Genomic DNA, 23,291 nt, shown 5'->3' with positions numbered 1-23,291 from the left:
CTGTGTGTTGTGTTAAACTGCACTTTGGATCAGATTGCATAGAGTAAAATACTTTAGATAGCTTATCTATTTACTGTGAAGTGGGTCCAATTAAATGAGAGACGAATGGTAACCTATCCTAAGTTGTTGTAGGCCTATYGGCTATTTCACGACTATGAAACCATCACAGTCAGAAAAGGTAAGGAATGTATTATGCAATGATCATAGAAATGAAATAAATAATAGGAAAGAGATGCCTATTTCTAATTATTTTAGAATGCAAAAATAAATCGATTTTCGCTCTTCTCGCTAACTGCAAATTATTGCATCTTGTTATTATTGTGAGGACTTCCTCTCCTCATGAGCACTGGCAGTTACCAAGAACCACATACAGGATATTTAAACAAGGTTGGAATGTGAAGCAATTAAATGGGGTATCAGCCTACTCGGTGACACCCACAGAACACAACTTTAAAGAGTTTACGCAAATATTAGCATTGTTGCTCTCATCGTGGGACTGTGACTGTGTGAAATCACCTCCTCAGTCAGCCTATTGTGTGTATTGACATTCATAGTGCACTGTACAGCTTTACCTAAGGATTGGGGATCAATGAAATGGGGTATCAGTCTACTCAATACCCAAGATATTTTTTTCCAACTTCCTCTTCAGAGTTGTCAAACTCCAAAACCTCCACGCAGTATTGTTTTTCCTCTGGAATAGTGTTCAATGCACATGGGCTGACAATAAATGTCGCTCAATTCACAGTTGATTCAGAGTCCCACAATAAGAGCTACGACGGTAATGTTCTCTGGGTGTCACTGAGTAGACTGATACCCCATGTCGTTGATCCATAATCCATAGGTAAGGCTGTACAGTGAAATAAGTATGCCCCCAATGCAATTCTAAAGTCTAATACATCCAGTGGGATTTCAACAAATTTTTGTCAAATTAACAAATTATTTTATTTTGTTGATTTTATATAACATTCCAACCTCTTTTAGCATGATCTATTCAATTATGGCATAATTCTACTATTTGTATTCATTTCCATCACTGTCAATGACATGCTTTTATGAAGGCTAACCGCAAAGTCCACTATTGTGGTTAATCCTTATTGTGGCTCGCTAGAACCCAGTGATCCCCAATGCTTAGCTTATTATACAGATCAGGGTTGGGTTAAAAAWATATATCTGAAACTTTGAACATCCCACGGAGCAACATTAAATCCATTATTAAAAAATGGAAAGAATATGGCACCACAACAAACCTGCCAAGAGAGGGCTAACCACCAAAACTCACAGAGCAGGCAAGGAGGGCAAAGAGACCAAGGATAACCCTGAAGGAGCTGCAAAGCTCCACAGCAGAGATTGGAGAATCTGTCCATAGGACCACTTTAAGCCGTACACTCCACAAAGCTGGGCTTTATGCAAGAGTGGCCAGAAAAAAAGCCATTGCTTAAAAACTTCTTGTCAATAGGAGGGCGCTGTTTTCACTTTGGAAAAAATCGTGCCCAAATGAAACGGCCTCGTACTGTTTTCTAGATCATACAATATGCATATTATTATTACTATTGGATAGAAAACACTCTCAAGTTTCTAAAACTGTTTGAATAATATCTATGAGTAAAACAGAACTCATTTTGCAGCAAACTTCCATACAGGAAGTGAAYAATCTGAAAACGAGGCTCTGTTTCAGGGCCTGCCTATTCAACTGGCTTTTGTTTATCGATATGCATGCACTTCATACGCCTTCCACTAGATGTCAACAGGCAGTGGAAGGTGGAATGGGGTGTCTAGCTTGATCTGAGGCCGAACAAGAGCTTTTGGATTGAGCAGGTCCGGAATTTTCTTTATCTTCGAAGGCGCGCGCGGAGCTCGACATTGTCTTCTGAAAAACGTTCGTTTACACGGCGAATATCTCCGGCTCTGATTTTATACATATGATAATAACATCATAAAGTAGGTTTTTTCAACCGAGTTTTATCAGTTTATTCAACGTTTATTGGGACTTTTGGAGTTTTCCGTTCTTTGCATCAAGAGAGGATGGGAATGTTAGCAACCTTGGCTAGCATTTTGGCGCGAATTCGACAGAAAATGGACATTCTAAAACCAAACAATGATTTATTCTGGACCAAGGACTCCTTGTACAACATTCTGATGGAAGCTCAGCAAAAGTAAGAAAACATTTATGATGTTATTTCGTATTTCTGTGTAAAATGTTGATCCTATTCTCCGCCGTTTTGGTGACGCTGTCTCACAATAACGCAAGCTGTATGTATATGTAAAGTTATTTAAAAAAATCTAACACAGCGGTTGCATTAAGAACCAGTGTATCTTTCATTTGCCATACAACAAGTATTTTTATGTAAAGTTTATGATGAGTTCTTTGGTCAGATTAGGTGAGTGTCCAAAATATCTCTGGGAATTCGGTGAATCGATGCTACGTATTCACAATGTATATCAGGATGTAGCTCTAAATATGCACATTTTCGAACAAAACATAATTGTATTGTATAACATGATGTTATAAGACTGTCATCTGATGAATTTGTTCAAGGTTAGTATTCATTTTATCTCTATTTGTCGGTTTTGTGCAAGCTATTTTTGCGGGAGTAAATTGCGTTGTGTGTTTGGCTACTGTAGTGAGCTAATATAATTCTACATTGTGTTTTCGCTGTAAAATTCACAAGATGTTTATCTTTCATTTGCTGTACACCATGTATTTTCATAAATGTTTTATGATGAGTATTTATGTATTTCACGTTGCTCTCTGTAATTATTCTGCTGCTTTGGTGCTATTTGTGATTGTGGCTGCAATGTAAAACTATGATTTATACCTCAAATATGCACATTTTCGAACAAAACATAAATGTATTGTATAACATGTTATAAGACTGTCATCTGATGAAGTTGTTTCTTGGTTTGTGACTAATTTTATCTCTATTTTGTCGGTTTTGTGAAAGCTACCTATGCGGTGGAAACATGGTGAAAATATGTGGTTGTGTGTTTGGCTATTGTGGTTAGCTAATAGAAATACATATTGTGTTTTCGCTGTAAAACATTTTAAAAATCGGAAATGATGGCTGGATTCACAAGATGTTTATCTTTCATTTGCTGTGTTGGACTGTGTTGTGATTTCATGAAAATTATATTATATGATATCCCTGCCCCGTTAGGCTAGGCTATGCTAGTCAGCTTTTTTGATGAGGAGGATCCCGGATCCGGGATGGGTATTAAGTAAAGGAAAAAAAGTAAGCAAACACCAGACTCCCCAAACATATGGAAGATGGTACTCTGGTCAGATGAGACTAAAATTGAGCTTTTTGGCCATCAAGGAAAACAATATGTCTGACGCAAACCCATCAAATCCCACCACCCCGAGAACCCCATCCCCACAGGGAAGCACAGTGGTGGCAGCATCATGCTGTGGGGATGTTTTTCATCGGCAGGGACTGGGAAACTGGTCAGAATTGAAGGAATGATGGATGGAGCTAAATACAGGGAAATTCTTTGGGCAAACCTGTTTCAGTCTTCCAGAGATTTGAGACTGGGACGGAGGTTCACCTTCCATCAGGACAATGACCCTAAGCATACTGCTAAAGCAACACTTGAGTGGTTTAAGGGGAAACATCTAAATGTCTTGAAATGGCCTAGTCAAAGCCCAGACCTCAATCCAATTGAGAATCTGTGGTATGACTTAAAGATTGCTGTACACCAGCGGACCAATCCAACGTGAAGGAGCTGGAGCAGTTTTGCCTTGAAGAATGGACAAAAATCCCAGTGGCTAGATGTGCCAAGCTTATAGAGATGCCCCAAGAGACTTGCAGCTGTAATTCCTGCAAAAGGTGGTTCTACAAAGTATTGACTTTGGGGGGGGTGAACAGTTATGCACGATTAAGTTCAGGTTTTTTGTATTATTTCTTGCTTGTTTCACAATAAAAAACATTTTGAATCTTCAAAGTGGTTGGCATGTTGTGTAAATCAAATGATACAAACCCCCAAACAATTCCAGGTTGTAAGGCAACAAAATAGGGAAAATGCCAAGGGGAGTGAATACTTTCGCAAGCCACTGTACTACAGTAGCTATGTTGATCTATTACTTCAAACATGTGTCGCAGGTTGTTTAGAATTCAAACCTTCTCAAACAGCCTAATTCATACTATTCAGTAGAGTAGTGGACTTTACAGTTTTCTAATATTAAAATACATTGAAAATATACATATATATATATATTTATATATAAACTCAGCAAAAAAAGAAAAGTCCTCTCACTGTCAACTGCGTTATTTTCAGCTAACTTAACATGTGTAAATATTTGTATGAACATAACAAGATTCAACAACTGAGACACAAACTGAACAAGTTCACAGACATGTGACTAACATAAATGGAATAATGTGTCGCTGAACAAAGGGGGGGGCAAAATCAAAAGTAACAGTCAGTATCTGGTGTGACCACCAGCTGCATTAAGTACTGCAGTGCATCTCCTCCTCATGGACTGCACCATATTTGCCAGTTCTTGCTGTGAGATGTTACCCCACTCTTCCACCAAGGCACCTGCAAGTTCCCGGACATTTCTGGGGGGAATGGCCCTAGCCCTCACACTCCGATCCAACAGGTCCCAGACGTGCTCAATGGGATTGAGATCCGGGCTCTTTGCTGGCCATGGCAGAACACTGACATTCCTGTCTTGCAGGAAATCACGCACAGAACGAGCAATATGGCTGGTGGCATTGTCATGCTAAAGYTTCATGTCAGGATGAGCCTGCAGGAAGGGTACCACATGACGGAGGAGGATGTCTTCCCTGTAACACACAGCGTTTATATTGCCTGCAATGACAACAAGCTCAGTTCAATGATGCTGTGACACACCGCCCCAGACCAGGACGGACCCTCCACCTCCAAATCAATCCCGCTCCAGAGTACACGCATCAGTGTAATGCTCATTCCTTCGACGATAAACGCGAATCCGACCATCACCAATGGTAAGACAAAACTGTGACTCGTCAGTGAAGAGCACTTTTTGCCAGTCCTGTCTAGTCCAGCGACGGTGGGTTTGTGCCCATAGGCGAAGTTGTTGCTGGTGATGTCTGGTGAGGACCTGCCTTACAACAGGCCTAAAAGCCCTCAGTCCAGCCTCTCTCAAGCCTATTGCGGACAGTCTGAGCACTGATGAAGGGATTGTGCGTTCCTGGTGTAACTCGGGCAGTTGTTGCTGCCATCCTGTACCTGTCCCGCAGGTGTGATGTTCAGATGTACTGATCCTGTGCAGGTGTTGTTACACGTGGTCTGCCACTATGAGGACGATCAGCTGTTCGCCCTGACTCCCTGTTGCGCTGTCTTAGGTGTCTCACAGTACGGACATTGCAATTTATTGGCCTCATCTGCAGTCCTCATGCCTCCTTGCAGCATGCCTAAGGCACGTTCACGCAGATGAGCAGGGACCCTGGGCATCTTTCTGCTGGTGTTTTTCAGAGTCCGTAGAAAGGCCTCTTTAGTGTCCTAAGTTTTCATAACTGTGACCTTAATTGCCTACCGTCTGTAAGCTGTTAGTGTCTTAACGACRGTTCCACAGGTGCATGTTCATTAATTGTTATGGTTCATTGAACAAACATGGGAAACAATGTTTAAACCGGTTACAATGAAGATCTGTGAAGTTATTTGAATTTTTATGAATTATCTTTGAAAGACAGGGTCCTGAAAAAGGGACGTTTCTTTTTTGGCTGAGTTTATATACAGTACCAGTCAAAAGACGTCCAAACCTCAAGGGTTTTTCAATATTTTTACTATTTTCTACATTGTAGTATAATAGTGAAGACATCAAAGCTATGAAATAACACATATGGAATCATGTAGGGTTGGGTTAAATGCAGAAGACACATTTCAGTTGCATTCAGTTGTACAACTGACTAGGTATCCCCCTTTACCTTGACAGCTTTGCACACTCTTGGCATTCTCACAACCAGCTTCATGAGGTAGTCACCTGGATTGCATTTCAATTGACAGGTGTGCCTTGTTAAAAGTTAATTTGTGGAATTTCTTTCCTTCTTAATGCATTTGAGCCATCAGTAGTGTTGTGACAAGGTAGGGGTGGTATACAGAAGATAGCCCTATTTGGTAAAAGACCAAGTCCGTATTATGGCAAGAACAGCTCAAATAAGCAAAAAGAAACAACAGTCCATCATTACTTTAAGACATGAAGGTTAGTCAATACGAACGATTTCAAGAACTTTGAAAGTTGATTCAAGTGCAGTCTTAAAAACCATCAAGCACTATGATGAAACAGGCTCTCATGAGGACCGCCACAGGAAAGGAAGACCCAGTTACCTCTGCTGCAGAGGATACGTTCATTAGAGTTAACTGAACCACAGATTGCCGAACAATAAATGCTTCACAGAGTTCAAGTAACAGACACATCTCAACATCAACTGTTCAGAGGTGACTGCGTGAGTCAGGCCGTCATGGTCAAATTGGGGCAAAGAAACCACTAATAAAGGACACCAATAATAAGAAGAGACTTGCTTGGATCAAGAAACACGAGCAATGGACATTAGACCAGTGGAAATCTGTCCTTTGGTCTGATGAGTCCAAATGTGATATTTTTGGTTCCAACCGCTGTGTCTTTGTGAGACGCATAGTAGGTGAACGGATGATATTTGTGTTTCCCACCGTGAAGCATGGAGGAGGAGGTGTGATGTGGGTGTGCTTTGCTGGTGACACTGTCTGTTATTTATTTAGAATTCAAGGCACACAACCAGCATCGCTACTACAGCATTCTGCAGCGGTACGCCATCCCATCTGGTTTGCACTTCGTGGGACTATCATTTGTTTTTCAACAGCACAATCACCAAATACACACCTCCAGGCTTGGTTAGGGCTATTTGACCAAGGTGAGTGACGGGGTGCTGCATCAGATGACCTGGCCTCCACAATCACCCGACTTCAATCCAAATGAGATGGTGTGGGATGAGTTGGACTGCAGACTGAAGGAAACGCGGTAAACAAATGCTCAGCATATGTGGGAACTCCTTCATGACTGTTGGAAAAGCATTCCTCATGAGGCTGTTTGAGAGAATGCCAAGAGTTTGCAAAGCTGTCATCAAGGCAAAGGGTGGCTACTTTGAAGAATCTCAAATATAAAATATATTTTGATTTGTTTAACACTTTTTTGCTTACTACATGATTCCATATGTGTTATTTCATAGTTGTGATGTCTTCACTATTATTCTGCAATGTAGAAAATAGTAAAAATAAAGAAAAATCCTTGAATGAGTAGGTGTGTCCAAACTTTTCACTAGTAATGTGTGTTTCACAATTTTGGATAGTACAGTACAGTGAGTAGAACACCGTATATTACAATACAGCACAGTACAGTACTCTACAGTGAGTGGAGCACAGTAGAGTATGGTACAGAACAATACAATACAGTAGAATAAAATACAGTAAAGCACAGTAGAGTACACTTCACTTACTGTAGTTCAATAACCAAAGTGATGGCACTCAAGGTGCCATGTCATAGCTGACACCCCATTATTTCTGCAGACATATTTGAATCTTAATTCAGAGCAGATATTTAACCGAGTTTTTGGTTTTACAGTAATTCCGTTACCAAAGTTTTKATCTGCCCAGTTCTTCCACTAAATTTGTTTTTGTAAATGTTTCAGTATAAATTGTTAAAAGTTGTCCTCGCGCATAGAGTTTTATGGTTTGTTTGAAATCTATGTTTTTTTGTTTGGCATACATTTTTAAGTGAAAAAACAGAGTCAAGCGTAATTCAGTTTCTGTGGAATTGCCCTCAGAACAGTGTGAGATTTAACAGAGGCTTGAATGATTGTGAGTCTTTATTGGAGATGCCCAAGGGCTACTGTGGTTTACTGGGCTGCTGTGCAGAGAAGAGATAGCATGTAAAACTCTTTATTCTGGTCCACTCATGCTACGTTACATCTACGACTCTCATTGATCAGGTTTGATGTCAGATATCATGCCTGCCGTCAGTTGAAGTGTTCTACTGCATAGAAGAGAAGAGGAGAATATAACAGAGAAAAATAAAAGATCAGAACTAGCCTAGTCTTTTATTTGGGGCCGGCCCGGCTGCATCCAAATGCTTAACTCAGACAGGGCATCAAAGGATTCACACAGTATTTTATATCCCTATTCCATGGCTATTCCTGACCCTAAAACATGCCTTACTGAAATCAAGGGCATAGATTAGACTAGGCTTTCAGGCTGCCAACATCAAAGGAGCCTTGCACAAAAAAACACCCATGATAATGGAAATACATTCATGAACTGGTACTAGTTGACACTTGTGTAGAGAAAAATATGTTTAACACTGATTAAACTTCTACACTATTTTCGGATGAGAGGAGAAGAACACTCTTGCTGTCTCTCGGCTTGAAATCCCACAGCTTGCCTGCAACACTCACACAGCAAATTCTCCAGTGTTAAATTTAAAAACAAATGTACACAGTGTGTTAAATCAATACTGAAAGTGTGGAGTCAGTAGACAGATATACACACTGGAACAGTGTTAAATTAGCACACTGCTTAGTGTCAGAGATGGGCAGTATTTTTGTTACATGTATTTGAAATATGTATTTAAATTACTTCTGAGTATTTTGTCATTTGTATTACACTGTGCTGAACTATAGTCCAATGTATTTTGGAACAAGATACTTTCAAGAAATGTAATTTGTATTTTCAAAATGCTAAATACTTTTCTATAAAAAAAATTCTAGCGGTTCACACTTTTGTGGCCCTTTTTCACCTTGCATTGGTATCAGAAATCTGACGTCACCCTGATGTGATAAGAGTGTCTGCTAAATTAACTAAATATAAATGTGTTCATAAAAATTGACAATTGCAAAGCATGCTGAGTATTATTCTAATGAGCTCAGCCCCGAAACAAGGTTTTGTCTAGAAGCGATTCAGCTTTTGTCAAAATTTACTTTTCGTAGCATGTTTAGGAGAATTTGCGCACATGTGAGGAGAATTAACGTAGTAGGTAAGGAGAATTAGGTTAAGCTGTATATCATTTAGACATGACCCCTACCAATAATAATACCCAGTGTGCTTTGCAGTTCAATTTGGTATGTTCATTTTCACATGTACATTTACATTTAGGTAATTTAGTACACACTTATGCAGACTAACTTAGTCAGTGCATTCAAATAAGGTACATAAACAACAAGCAAGTAACATTTCTGTAACCGTTACTGAGAAGGTTGTTGCAGTTTAGGGCTGCTACTTCCAAATGTATTTTTGTATTTCAAAATACATATATTTGAATAAAATACATTTCAAAAGTATTTTGTAGTTTGTTTCAATACATTGATCTTTATGGTATTTTGTAATTGTAATTTGTAATTTTTGCCCATCCCTGCGTAGTGTAAAGCCATACTCAAATATTTCACATAGTGCCTTGTCTTTTGAGTTAATTGTAGAGTTACAACGCATTACTGTAGTGTTTGTTAGTGACAGAGAAGTCACTAACAGGGACGGAACCGCCCCTTTCYAACAAACTCTATAAAATGATGGGTTAAGAAATGAACATGCTAGACCAGAGATGTAAAGCTGCAGCTGTACGTTTAAAGTGGTCTGAACTTTGAATCTCAGCATGAGGTAGAGACGATAAACTCACCTCCCAGGCAATCACTGGTACGGCTGATTAGCTGTCCTAAGTAAAGTATCTTCGAAAGTGAATTTAAGTGGGACCATTCTACTACTCTGCTCAAACCACCATTTTACTCTACTCTATCACCCCACTGGGAACCATTGACACAGCTGGCTAGCCAGCTTTCTTCAAAGAAACATCTTCAAGAGCTAATGGAAGGAAAATAAACTCTGTAGTTCTGTTCAGGACTACACGAAAAGTCACCGGATACCAGACAACTACAGAGGAGAACAACAGTAGAAGACTTGCTGGAACCAATTGAAACAATCAGAGCCTTACAAGCATGTCGCGAAAAGGCCCAACCCTCCTTTCCAAGGTGGCCCTGTCCACCGAGAGAGATCCGGCGGACCTGGCAGTTCACATACTGTAAATACATTCATGATTTCTTACTCAAAGAAGGTGGCGGTTCGTGTGCAAAGCATATGATTACTGCCAGTGAGAGTAGTTTCTAAAAGTACCAATGTTAAGTGTTTTTGTCCCCCTCTGCACCCCCTCTCCATCTCTTTTGTAACAAGCAGCCATGTTGTGACATTCCGCTAGGGACCTGTTTTTAACGTATTAAGTGTGTATGTTTATTTTGTGTTACCATTTAATTGGCTAGTAAATACATAATTAAACCAATTTGTGTAGTACTGAATCATAAGTAAGGCTCAGGTTTTTGCAGATGCAAGGAGATTACGACTGTTCAGAATGATGATATGATACGAGGTTATGATTAATAAGTTGACTGTTTATAGATGTGATAGGTAAAGACCTTTTAAGGTTTAATTCGGGAGATGGTAACTCTTTAAAGAACCATTCTCATGGTGCCACAGATACTAATGAGTTAATTGTTACATGATTCATTTAATCGGGTAACAATTAAACATATTTAGGTAATTGGATGAATAACAGTCTTCAGATTAGTGTTAAAGTCAAGTCACGACACTAAATTAGTTGATGTAGTTACTAAAACAGCGTTACCTCTTGATTGGTATTAGATATTTCTGTTCTTATTTCAGATTTGAAAAGCAGAGAAGTAGACCAAGGTTTTAAGTTCTTGTCTGCGTTGCTGGGAAGAGTGGTCAAGGCAGCTGATTTGTGTCAAAGTCACAATATTTACTCATGCTCAGAATGTGCCTGTCACGTTCTGACCCTAGTTCTTTTGTATTTTCTTTGTTTTAGTGTTGGTCAGGACGTGAGTTGGGTGGGTTCTATGTTTTCTGTTTCTATGTGGGGTTTTCGTTTGGCCTGATATGGTTCTCAATCAGAGGCAGGTGTTTGTCATTGTCTCTGATTGGGAACCACATTTAGGTAGCCTGTTTTCTGTTGGGGTTGTGGGTGTTTGTTTCCGTGTGAGTGTTTGATGCCACACGGTACTGTTTTCGGTTTCGTTCATGTTCACATTTATTGTTTTGTATTTCATAGTGTTCAGTTTATGTTTTAAAATAAACGTTATGGACACTGCGCATTGGTCCTCCGATCCTTCAAACTTCTCCTCCTCAGGTGAGGAGAAGTTTGAAGGATCGGAGGACCAATGCGCAGTGGCCATAACGTCCTCCTCCTCAGGTGAGGAGGAGGACAGCCGTTACAGAAACACCCACCATAACCGGACCAAGCAGCGTGGTAACAGGCACCATCAATAGGAGCGGCAGCGATACCTGGAGAGATGGACTTGGGAGGAAATATTAGACGGCAAGGGACCATGGGAACAACCGGGTGAATATCGCCGCCCCAAGGCAGAGCTGGAGGCAGCGAAAGCCGAGAGGCGGCATTATGAGGAGCTAGCTCGGCAGCGCCGCTGGAAGCCCGAGAGGCAGCCCCAAAAATGTCTTGGGGGGGGCACACGGGGAGTGTGGCAGAGTCAGGAGTCAGACCTGAGCCAACTCCCCCTGCTTACCGTAAGGAGCCAAGGATGGAACCAGAYCCGGTCAGGGCGGTATTGGAGGTGAGCGAAGCAGAGACAGTAAAGGAGTTAATGGGGAGATTGGAGGAGAGAGTTATGAGGGAGGTGCTGMMTTGGTGCATGAGGCACGACATCCGCCCGACGGAGCGTGTCGGAGATTTGATGTCACCTGAGTCAGCTCTCCATACTCGTCCTGAGGTGCGTGCTAGCCGTCTGGTGAAGACTGTGCCAGCCCCACGCACCAGGCCTCCTGTGCGCCTCCCTAGCCCTGCACGTCCTGTGCCAGCTCAGCGCACCAGCTCTCCTGTGGCAGCCCCACGTACCAGCTCTCCTGTGGCAGCCCCTTGCACCAGCCCTCCGGTGCCGGCACCACGTACCAGGCCTCCTGTTCCTGCTCCCCGCACTCGCCCAGAGGTGCGTGTTCCCAGTCCGGTACCGCCAGTTCCGGCACCACGCACCAGGCCTACTGTGCGCCTCCAGGGTCCAGTATGCCCTGTTCCTGCTCCCCGCACTCGCCCTGAGGTGCGTGTTCCCAGCCCGATACCACCAGTTCCGGCACCACGCACCAGGCCTGAGCTACCCGTCTGTCCAGCGCCGCCTGAGCTGCCCGTCTGTCCAGCGCCGCCTGAGCAGCCCGTCTGTCCAGCGCCGCCTGAGCCGCCCGTCTGTCCTGAGCCGTCAGAGCCGCCCGTCTGTCCTGAGCCGCTAGAGCCGCCCATCATTCAGGAGCCGCCAAAGCCGCCCGCCATCAGGAGCCGCCAGAGCGCCCGCCAGTCAGGAGCGCCAGAGCCGCCGCGCTCAGGAGCCGCAGAGCCGCCCGCCAGTCAGGAGCCGCCAGAGCCGCCCGCCAGTCAGGAGCTGCAGAGCCCGCCAGTCAGGAGCTGCCAGAGCCGCCAGCTCTGATTATCGTTGGTTATTACTGCATTGTCGGAACTAGAAGCACAAGAATTTCGCGACACTCACATTAACATCTGCTAACCATGTGTATGTGACAATAACATTTTATTTGATCTGATCTGATACTCCGTACATTTTTTAAAACCGGTACACCATCGTGTTCTCCGTTAGTGGGGGTCATATTGTTATTTAGCCAACCCGTTGGATGCTACAGACAGAAATTAGCAAATCTGCGGTACAGCTTCAGATGAGTCCCGTGAGGCTTGTGGGGGTCGTAGAGGCAAAACGGAGAGGGGTACTGCCAACTGGTCTACTGAAAGGGCACAGAGAACGATGTCATTCACCTGGCCACTTAGCAGAGCCATTCAATCAACCAGGCTGACATACCCTGAACGCCCCTTTCATTTGCATACACACTCATACTGTACAATACACATACACATACTCACACATGGTTCCCCCATTGTATGGTAAAGTTGACAGTAATGAACTGTTGAACCCCCCCCCCCAAGAAAATTGAATTTACAGTAACATAATGTATCGTTGAAGTCGGAAATTACATGCACTTAGGTTGGAGTCATTAAAACTCGTTTTTCAACCACTCCACAATTTCTTGTTGACAAACTATAGTTTTGGCAAGTCGGTTAGGAACATCTACTTTGTGCATGACACAAGTAATTTTTTCCAACAATTGTTTACAGACAGATTATTTCACTATCACAATTCCAGTGGGTCAGAAGTTTACATACATAAGTTGACTGTGCCTTTAAACAGCTCGGAAAATTCCAGAAAAGGATTGTCATGGCTTAGAAGCTTCTGATAGGCTAATTGACATCATTTGAGTCAATTGGAGGTGTACCTGTGGATGTATTTCAAGGCCTACCTTCAAACTCAGTGCCTCTTTGCTTGACATCATGGGAAAATCAAAAGAAATCAGCCAAGACCTTAGAAAAAAAATTGTAGACCTCCACAAGTCTGGCTCATCCTTAGGAGAAATTTCCAAACGCCTGAAGGTACCACGTTCATCTGTACAAACAATAGTACGCAAGTATAAACACCATGGGACCACTCAGCCGTCATACCGCTCAGGAAGGAGACGCGTTCTGTCTCCAAGAGATGAACGCACTTTGGTGCGAAAAGTGCAAATCAATCCCAGAACAACAGCAAAGGACCTTGTGAAGATGCTGGAGGAAACAGGCACAAAATTATCTATATCCATAGTAAAAACGAGTCCTATATTGACATAACCTGAAAGGCCGCACAGCAAGGAAGAAGCCACTGCTCCGAAACCGCAATAAAAAAGCCAGACTATGGTTTGCAACTAAACATGGGGGAAACATTTTTACTTCATGGAGAAATGTTCTCTGGTCTGATGAAACAAAAATAGAACTGTTTGGCCATAATGACCATCGTTATGTTTGGAGGAAAAAGGGGAAGGCTTGGAAGCCGAAGAACACCATTCCAACCGTGAAGCACGGGGGTGGCAGCATCATGTTGTGGGGGTGCTTTGCTGCAGGGGGGACTGGTACACTTCACAAAATAAAGGCTCATGAGGAAGGAAAATTATGTGGATATATTGAAGCAACGTCTCAAGACATCAGTCAGGAAGATAAAGCTTGGTTGCAAATGGGTCTTCCAAATGGACAATGACCCCAAGCATACTTCCAAAGATGTAGCAAAATGGCTTAAGGAAAACAAAGTCAAGGTATTGGAGTGGCCATCACAAAGCCCTGACCTCAATCCCATAGAAAATTTGTTGGCAGAACTGAAAAAGCGTGTTTGAGCAATGAGGCCTACAAACCTGACTCAGTTACACCAGCTCTGTCAGGAGGAATGGGCCAAATTTCACCCAACCTATTGTGGGAAGCGTGTGGAAGGCTACCCAAAACGTTTGACCCAAGTTAAACAATTTAAAGGCAATGCTACCGAATACTAATTGAGAGTATGTAAACTTCTGACCCACTGGGAATGTGATGAAAGGAATATATGCTGAAATAAATCATTCTCTCTACTATTATTCTGACATTTCACATTCTTAAAATAAGGTGGTGATCCTAACTGACCTAAAACAGGGAATTTTTACTAGGATTAAATGTCAGGAATTGTGAAAAATTGAGTTTAAATGTTTTTGGCTAAGGTGTATGTAAACTTCCAACTTCAACTTACAGGTTACTGGCTGCTGGTAAGCCACCATAAAAACAACAGCATTGTTTTTTTTTGTCCCTGCTGTTGGTGTTTGTGTGCAGGCATACATTAGGCTCCTGCATTGCGCCACATCCAGATCCACTGGCACCAGCTCCTGTGGCACTAGGGAACGCCAGCTGTGCCCACCCATCTGCCATGGAGACGCACAACGACAACATTACTTTCACACACCAAATAATGCAGGGACAAACAACACCAACCTAAGAAGAGGAATGGATTGATTTGTGCGTGTGTGTGTTGTGTGTGTGTGTGTGTGTGTGTGTGTGTGTGTGTGTGTGTGTGTTTTGTGTGTGTGTGTGTGTGTGTGTGTGTGTGTGTGTGTGTGTGTGTGTGTGTGTGTGTGTGTGTGTGTGTGTGTGTGTGTGTGTGTTCTGACTATTGTATTGTACGTTTCACTCCGGTCTTTGGTGCTGTATAGCACAAGTCGACTTGATCCAAGTTGTTTCCCCTTAGAGTCTATGGGCTTGCGGCTGGATTTCTACTAGGCTAACATATGGCATTATTTTAAGATGGTCATATCAAGAATAATTTTGCTGAACAAAATTATTACACAATTATTTTATGGAACATTGAATTTGGCCTTACTGATATTAGCCCATAGAAACACATTTAATAACAAATTAATATATGGCGAATCAGATAGTCAAACAAAATGAATTAAAAGGAAGTGTTTTCAAGTGTCTGTCCTATGTCTGAGATATATAAGAAAGCTCAGGAAATGTTGTAAAACGTGTTTTACCGATATTTAACCACTTTTCTGGCACAAAACTACTTCCATACTCCCATAATTTTTTTAACGGGTACCGGGTTACCTTCAGATGAGTCTCATGACACTTGGAGGCCATGGAGCAAAACGGAGAACACTATCGTGTTCGTGAGAGTCTCCGTTTCCCATAGTGGGGTTGTATTCATTTTTAGTCCAAACCGTTTGAATGCTACAGACAGAAGTTGGCAAATCTGCGATATCAACTTCAGATGAGTCCTGTGGGGGTCATAGAGCAAATCGGAGAGGGGTGATATTAGTTTATAGCCCAAACTGTTCAGATGCTACAGACATTTTCCTGAGAAAATCGGTTTTCGGTCTGGCAAACACCTCTGTAGCTCTTCCACGCTCCACCACAGATGTGTAAGGCCAACATCGGTGGATGCAGATATCTCTGGCTTAAACAGACAGATTTTGATGGGGATTTTTGTATTATGCTAATTAGATGATGCGCCTGCATATCAATAGGGATAATTATTCATGAAGAGCATACAAGGGCTTTAGGCTCTGTGTATACATTTGATGTATGCTAGAGCAGCGCATATACATTCCCTACACCACATATTTGTGGCTAGCGTTTCTTTTTTTCTCGCGCAATTATACCCACCAAAAACAACCCTACCCAAAACTCAACCCTTTGGTATGTTGATTGTATGTTTGGTATGTTAAAGGAATCTGAACAATGCAGAGAACAATCCTATTTAAGTACTAATACTAATTCTGTATTATAACAAATCAGGCTCCAACTGTCAACGATTCCTTTTAACTTACAAATATATTTTCTGGGTTGCACCACTGGCTGTGTTATGTGAGAGATATGTTAAGTATTACTCCTTAATCATGAACAATACAGAATAATAACGTTAAACTTGCACTTTTCATTTTTATGAATAGTATATATTAACGCTGTGCACAACAGTTTTCCCTCTTTGTTGTGCAAACGCAGCCGTACTGTATATCTGATTGCATTTAATTCGACAGGGCACAGAGTATTTACATTTCTTCAAAGAGTTAGAGGCAAATATTTCAAAAGCTTTGAACTTTTGCAGCTAACACACAGAAGAAAAACAGAAGGAAATGCATAATACAGTATTTATGTCTATGACTATGTTCCCAACAACAAGAGTTACAATAGTGTGTGTATCTGAGCAGGTAGGAAAGAAAGGATTGTCCAAAAATGTACTGACGTGTGTTTATATCTTTATACATTTCTTCTTTTTAAAGAAACCCCAAAATCCATATACAGGAGTTACAATACTGTGTAATATTTGTACAGGTAAAGGTAGCTTTGACCCCAAATTAAACAACTGTTTCCCCTGCCCGCTGAAAGGCAAGAAAAAAAACATTATTGAAAAACTAAAAAGGAATTTCTAGTTTTGTCTATTTTTGTGTGCAAACCACCCTTTAAGGATAACAGAGACTCCATACAGCTATCTCTAAAGAAGTGTTGTGAAAAGCGAAAAAAATAGAAATCTCATAGTCTCTGAGATTCTTCACATGGACGAATGTCGATTTATTATATGACAAAGACAGATCAAAACTGTCAAGAGCATTTTGTGCATAGATAGATAGCATAAGCATATCTGCCATTTGTTAAACTACACCATCCTACCCTGGCTTGGTTTGAGAGCATGCAGACCGGTTGATTCACAAGTATTATCTCCAGCACGTAGTCCTTATTTAAACATATCATGCGTTTCATCCGTCTCTTTGCATAGTAACAGTCGTGTTAGCTCATCGTGGCATTTCCAGACTGACAGTCATGACCTGCTGAACATCCCTGAATCATATTCAAACATGCAGATTCATTTATTCCAAATATTATGGAGAGTATGTGGTGTGCAGCAACTTTTAAATTCAAATAATGACCAGTACTTTAAGTGAAGGCCTATTCAAAATGTAAAGTACATTATGTACATTGACGGTCACGGTACAGAACATTTGCATTGGACTATTAGGTTGGTGTCTGGATTTGACTCAATGGCTTATCCAGTGGTTGTTGTCTTTGTAGAAATATCGAATCCAGATAATTAACTTTGATACAGTTATCCTAAACTCATATAAGGCATTTATTTACAAGTTGTATTATTCAAGAATCAATGGGTAGGTATATACCGTTATTTAAAATTACCACTGAACATTAAGACATACAGTATTACAGATTGTTTCTTTAACCTATTAGCGATAATGGGAAAAAGTATGATTTGTAATTGTAACAGAGATAAGAACGTGCGCAAATCTCACTCCACAACCAGAGATCGGCAGTTTTTCTGTTACATGTAAATTGAAATATGTAAATCATGTATTTCAGTTACACTGGGCTGAACAACACTCCAATGTATTTTGTAACAAGATACATTCGAGAGCTGTAATTTGTATTTTCAAAATACAAAATACTTTACTACACAATTTTTTTTTCTAGCGGTTCACCATTTTGTGGCCCCCTTTCACCCTGCATTGGTATCAGAAGTCTGATGGCACCCTGGTGTGATAAGAGTGTCTGCTAAATTAACTAAATATAAATATAAATTGCAAAGCATTCTGGGTATAATGAGCTCTGTCCCCCAATAAAGATCAAAAATAATACCCAGTGGTATGTATGTTAATTTTGACATACTGTATACATTTACATGTTGATCATTTAGCAGACACTCTTATCCAGAGTCTCTTACAGTCAGTGCATTTAACTAAGGTAGATAAACAGCAACATATCACAGTCTTAGCTAGTAAAAGGTTTCTGTAACCGTTACTGAGAATGTTGTTGCTGTTTGGGCTGATTACCTGCAAATGTGTTTGCATATTTTAAAATATGTTGTATTTTGTAATTGTGTTTTGTAATGTTTGCGAATCCCTTTCCACAGCTAGCTTGAAATGTTGCACAACTGGATGCTACGTTGTCCAAAAGGGTGGTCACTTGGGCTTGCAATCAGAAGACCACTGGTTCAAACCCATTGAGGGGACAGTGGCGGAAGTGATGCTGTTAGCAGCACACTGACATCCGTTTCATAATCACAGCATGGAATCAGTTACCACAACCACAAAGTCAGAACGTCTATATGGTAAAAAAGTACGAAAACAAAAATATTTGTTGTCTTATTTTAAGGTTAGGTATAAGGTTAGCCACGTGGTTATGGCTAGGGTTAAGTTTAGGATTAGGTTTAAAATCACATTTTAAGAATATAAATCGTAGAAARYGGCGGAGTTTATGACTTTGTGGCCGTGGTAACTAGTGACGACCGTGTTGTTGTTTCCTTTTATCAGACTGAAAATAAGTTTCCTGCAAAATATTTTTAAACGACCGCTAGAAGATGACGATGAAACGAACATCAAGTTATGCTCTATTTTTACTGTTTATGTCGTTTATTTTAGCTGAGTCTGCACCTCGACAGTTGAACACGGAAAGCATTCTGATCAATGTGACAGCAGGGACATTGGATGACACACAGGGGCAGGAGTCCAACAACTTGCAGATCAACCTGAATATTTCAGTGGATGAAGAACAGGTGCTCATCAATGACATCCCTGTGGAGTTGTCAGGAGTGACTAGGTTGAACTGCCAAGCCTTGCTGTGTGAGTAGTGAAAATGCTTCTGCTGCTTATAACTTAATTACAGAACTGCATTATGCACCTGATTAACACAGATTTTTACTCTGTTTACAGTGGATACCATCAATGGAACCAGTGAATTTGAATCTGGTGACTATGTGTCCACTGTCACCCGGGTGATGGTGAGCCAGAATCGCCTGTGGAGTGATTCAGAAGAGGTGGTGGCTCTCCAGGTGTTCAGCGAGGTCATTGAGATGGAGGGGAAAAAGGTCAAGTTACTTGATGGAGAAAAGGACAATAAAAAAATGTGTTAGGATATTTATGTCACAGCTAAAGGATCATATTTTCACCATGGTGGGTGGTACAATGATGGGAAATCTGTGATCTTATGGCTTTTGTATCCTTTTCTATCATTTAGGTCCAGCAGCCAGAAATGTGCGAAGTTAAGATACTGATGACCCCCAATTTCCAGAAGCTTGCTCGGTATACCAACACCTACCCCATTGGACACAGTGAGATTTTCAGGATCCCAAGGGAAAATGATGTGGTCATCACAGATCCAACAAATCCTAAAAAAGGTATGCAAGAATAACTGTTTTTGTTCTCTTTCTTTTACATGAAAAGGACAAGTTATCTAAATTCCATTACTAAAGTAGTGTTCCTAAATTAGTTTGTGAATGGTAATGTTCCACTTCCTTCTGCTCAGCTGAAGACCAAGTGATGTCCCATACCACCATTCATTACCCTCTGAAGCATGCTGACACCACCCAGGAGGAGATTGCTGCCCCAGGCAAGCTCCCAGAGACTCCCCTCCGCATGGACCCAGATTTGCTGTATGATAACAATGATGAGGATGATGACTTGGGAGGGCTGTCGGATGAAATGCAGACAGAGGCACCGCTCAAAGAATCCATCTCCTCTTACAGTGTAAGTAAATTGGACATCAGATCCAAATCAAATCCACAAAATACATTTTCTAGAATGTGCTCGGAATGTGCTTTGAAGTTTGAATCGGTTTGCAGGCCATGTGTCGATGGGTGGAGGAGGTGAGGGACCGCCTGCGACGCTTCTGGTCTGAGTCCTTGCCCCTGTTCTTTTTGGTCATGTGGGTGGTGGTGATTGGTGTGGTTGGGTCAGCGGTCATTGTCAAGATCCTGGACGTGCTCTTCCCAACATGTGAACACAAGGGAATTTTCCATTTAAATCCTGTGACTCTGATGCCTGAAGATGAGAAACACACCCTGCTAGAGAACATTGAAATAGAGGCAGAGGAAAAAGCCTTAAATGAAAACTGAAGACTGATGAAGTGGAGTGAGTCTGATTGCAGCTGTTGACAACACAAGGCATTATGTGGTTAGAGAAACCATAATCTTTTTGTAGCACTTATTAAACATGCATTCCATACACATTATTTGCTTTATACCCTCTACTCAAAACATGAATCTGATATGTTAATACTGCAACAGATCATACTTATGGACCTAGCTACCTACTGCACACTGTTACTTTTCATATTATGATTGTGTTACCTCAGTTACAATATTATTTTGTGTTAAGAAGTTTGGATATACCGTGGCGGCAGGTAGCCTAGCGGTTAAGAGTGTTGGGCCAGTAACCCGAAAGGTCGCTGGTTTGAATCCCCGAGCTGACTGAAAAATATGCCGATGTTCCCTTGGGCAAGGCACGTAACCCTAATTGCTCATGTAAGTCGCTCTGGATAAGAGCGTCTGCTAAATGACTAAAATGTAAATGTAAATGTAATGGAATATTACAGATTGTCCCTTTAACATGGCGCAGAATAAATTATTATGCCATTAAATAACAACACATCCTTACTTATTCAATCATTCCCCAGTAAACATAGTGAAACAACAAGTACCCCATCAGGGCTGTGATACAGTAAATACAGCTAGGAGGTTAATTACCAAAACAACCATCATTTTCCCTCTCACTTTAATTGTATCCCTGTGGCCAAGTGAGGATGGTGAGGCCTACACACACACACACACACACACACACACCTTGAGACAGCACTGCGGTGAGAGTCAGGGATATGAGGACATTAAATCCAAGAGCCTGGTGAGATACCCCAACGTCTGTATGTCAATATGTGTCCAGTTAGGTTGCAAAAACAGCCATTGTGGATTAGCCAGCTAGTCTCCACAGTGGTTATAGGCTATAACATTCCCCGCAGCCACAGCACAGCAGACCTGGACTGGGCCTATCATGGCCTGCAGATAGAGCAGGGCAGTGTTCCAAATGTCAACCTATTCCCTATATGGTGAACTAATTTTGACCAGGGCCCATAAATAAGACTCAGGTCAAAAGTTGTGCACTATGTAGGGAATAGGGTGCCATTTGAGACGCATCCCAAGACTCCTATTTATGCATCCTGCAGTTATAGGGAATAATCATCAGGGTGAATGGGGGTGACTGTGAGAGAATTATGGCGTGGATAGATATTGCATTATTGAATTCTAGTTGTTGCAGACGAGACAGTGTTTTCATTGCTCGGGTGAAAATTCCATTTCAATAATCTAATTGAAATTCTACCTCATTGGAAATGTCTAGTAAGTGCCTAACAATACCAAATAAAGCACTAATAAGAATTTATAATGAAATTGTCATCTATAAAGCAGTTTATATGTGGATTGCACTGTATACAGTATGGAGGACCCCTGAAGTAATATGACAGTGTAAAGCCCAGGAAATAGATACCATGGCATACCACTAGATTATTATTTTACCACCACTTCCCTATTTTGACATTTTATCATGCCGTATATAAATGTGAGAAGATATTTGAGGTGTTATATCCTTTCAGAGAACCTGTGTGTGTGTACGCGTCTCGAATGGCACCCTATTCCCTAGATAAAGCACTTTGACCAATAGGGAGCTGGTCAAAAGGGGACGAAGCCTGGGAGTTTCAATCAAACCTTCCTTCCTTTCAGAGCGGGGCACATTGTACCTCCCTGTCAATCATCTCTTTCATAGAACTGCTGGTGCGTGGTGCAAATGTGGCAAGGTAGGGCATATTAAAAAGGTCATATCATTTAGAATTCACAACGACTTTATACCGAAATGAATATCAACCTACTCCATTCCTGAGTTGATACTCTCTCTGACACTCACAGAACTTTCAGATAGATTGAAACTTTTCTTAAGCAATAATACTTTTCTTATAATGAATCAAATCTGTTCCTCCTATAGTATGTACACTCACATCACAAATGAAGAACATACACATGGCTTACAGTTAAGTGCTTGTATGACACACAGAACTTTCAGATTGAAACTTTTTATCCATGAGTTAAAGAGCAATTCTCAATTAATCAAATATGCTAGGTGAAATAGATTCAAATGTTCCTACACTACTGTACATACCCACACACACACACATCACGCGGTCCAAATTAAGCAGACAAGGCTACAGAGGTTAAGTTCCTGTATGAGACTAAGTGGATGTACAGTGCTGTTCTGAACATGTGTCATCTCAGAAAGCAAACATCATTAAATGCATTATTCATTGACAAAGATTCCCCGGCAGCAGCAAGCCCTGATGACACATTAATTGCCCGTCTATTGAGAGATGAATGTCTCCACAATGGCCCAACAGAGGGCTCACATCGATGTTCCCATTCCCCTACACCATTAATGATAACCATTACTTCCCCTTTGTTCATAATGTGTGCATCCCAAATGGCATCCTATTCCCTACATAGTGGCATAGGACTCTGGTCAAAAGTAGAGCACTAAGTAGGGAATAGGGTGCCATTTGGGACGCATGCTACAGTATGATCCTCCTCAAGCTTCTCCCATTAACATGGACATTATTACAGTCATAATATCCCCCAAATGTTTTTGGGGGGATTTAAATTGTGCGACCGCAGAGCCAGCCAGGCTTTTAAGAGCAATTTTGCACTAGCTGAGAGAAATGTGCAAACTCACAGCGTGACCCTGACACTCTGAACGAACAAACGCTCTCCAAAGCCAACAGTAGGGCCTTTGAATGTTACATCACATAATATATTCTATTCTATTCATTATCTGTTTCATTGTCTGTCCCCTTTCAATGACATAAAGCACATCAGCAGGGCCTGTATTCACAAAGCATCTCAGTCAGAGTAGGAATGTGGATCTGGGATCAGTTTTGTCTTTTAGATGATGAAGAATAAAGACTACTACTACTACCGCCCCGTAGCACTCACTTCCGTCATCATGAAGTGCTTTGAGAGACTAGTCAAGGACCATATCACCTCCACCCTACCGGACACCCTAGACCCACTCCAATTTGCTTACCGACCCAATAGGTCCACAGACGACGCAATCGCAACCACACTGCA

The 23,291-nt window shown here is 41.4% G+C and overlaps 1 protein-coding gene across 1 annotated transcript; it reads left to right on the top strand.

Annotated features, from left to right (window-relative positions):
• The first annotated feature begins 18,618 nt into the window (after window positions 1–18,618).
• Window positions 18,619–20,681, top strand: LOC111973277 (glycoprotein integral membrane protein 1). The gene is made up of 5 exons (XM_024000592.3): window positions 18,619–18,972; window positions 19,063–19,217; window positions 19,367–19,526; window positions 19,655–19,875; window positions 19,971–20,681. Exons 1-5 carry the CDS (start codon window positions 18,711–18,713, stop codon window positions 20,241–20,243), a joined length of 1,071 nt encoding a protein of 356 aa, XP_023856360.1. The 5' UTR covers window positions 18,619–18,710; the 3' UTR covers window positions 20,244–20,681.
• The last annotated feature ends 2,610 nt before the right edge of the window (window positions 20,682–23,291 follow it).

Source organism: Salvelinus sp. IW2-2015, linkage group LG14, assembly GCF_002910315.2.
Source record: "Salvelinus sp. IW2-2015 linkage group LG14, ASM291031v2, whole genome shotgun sequence".
Classification (NCBI taxonomy): domain Eukaryota; kingdom Metazoa; phylum Chordata; class Actinopteri; order Salmoniformes; family Salmonidae; genus Salvelinus; species Salvelinus sp. IW2-2015.
This window is presented reverse-complemented; position numbering and strand designations above follow the sequence as displayed.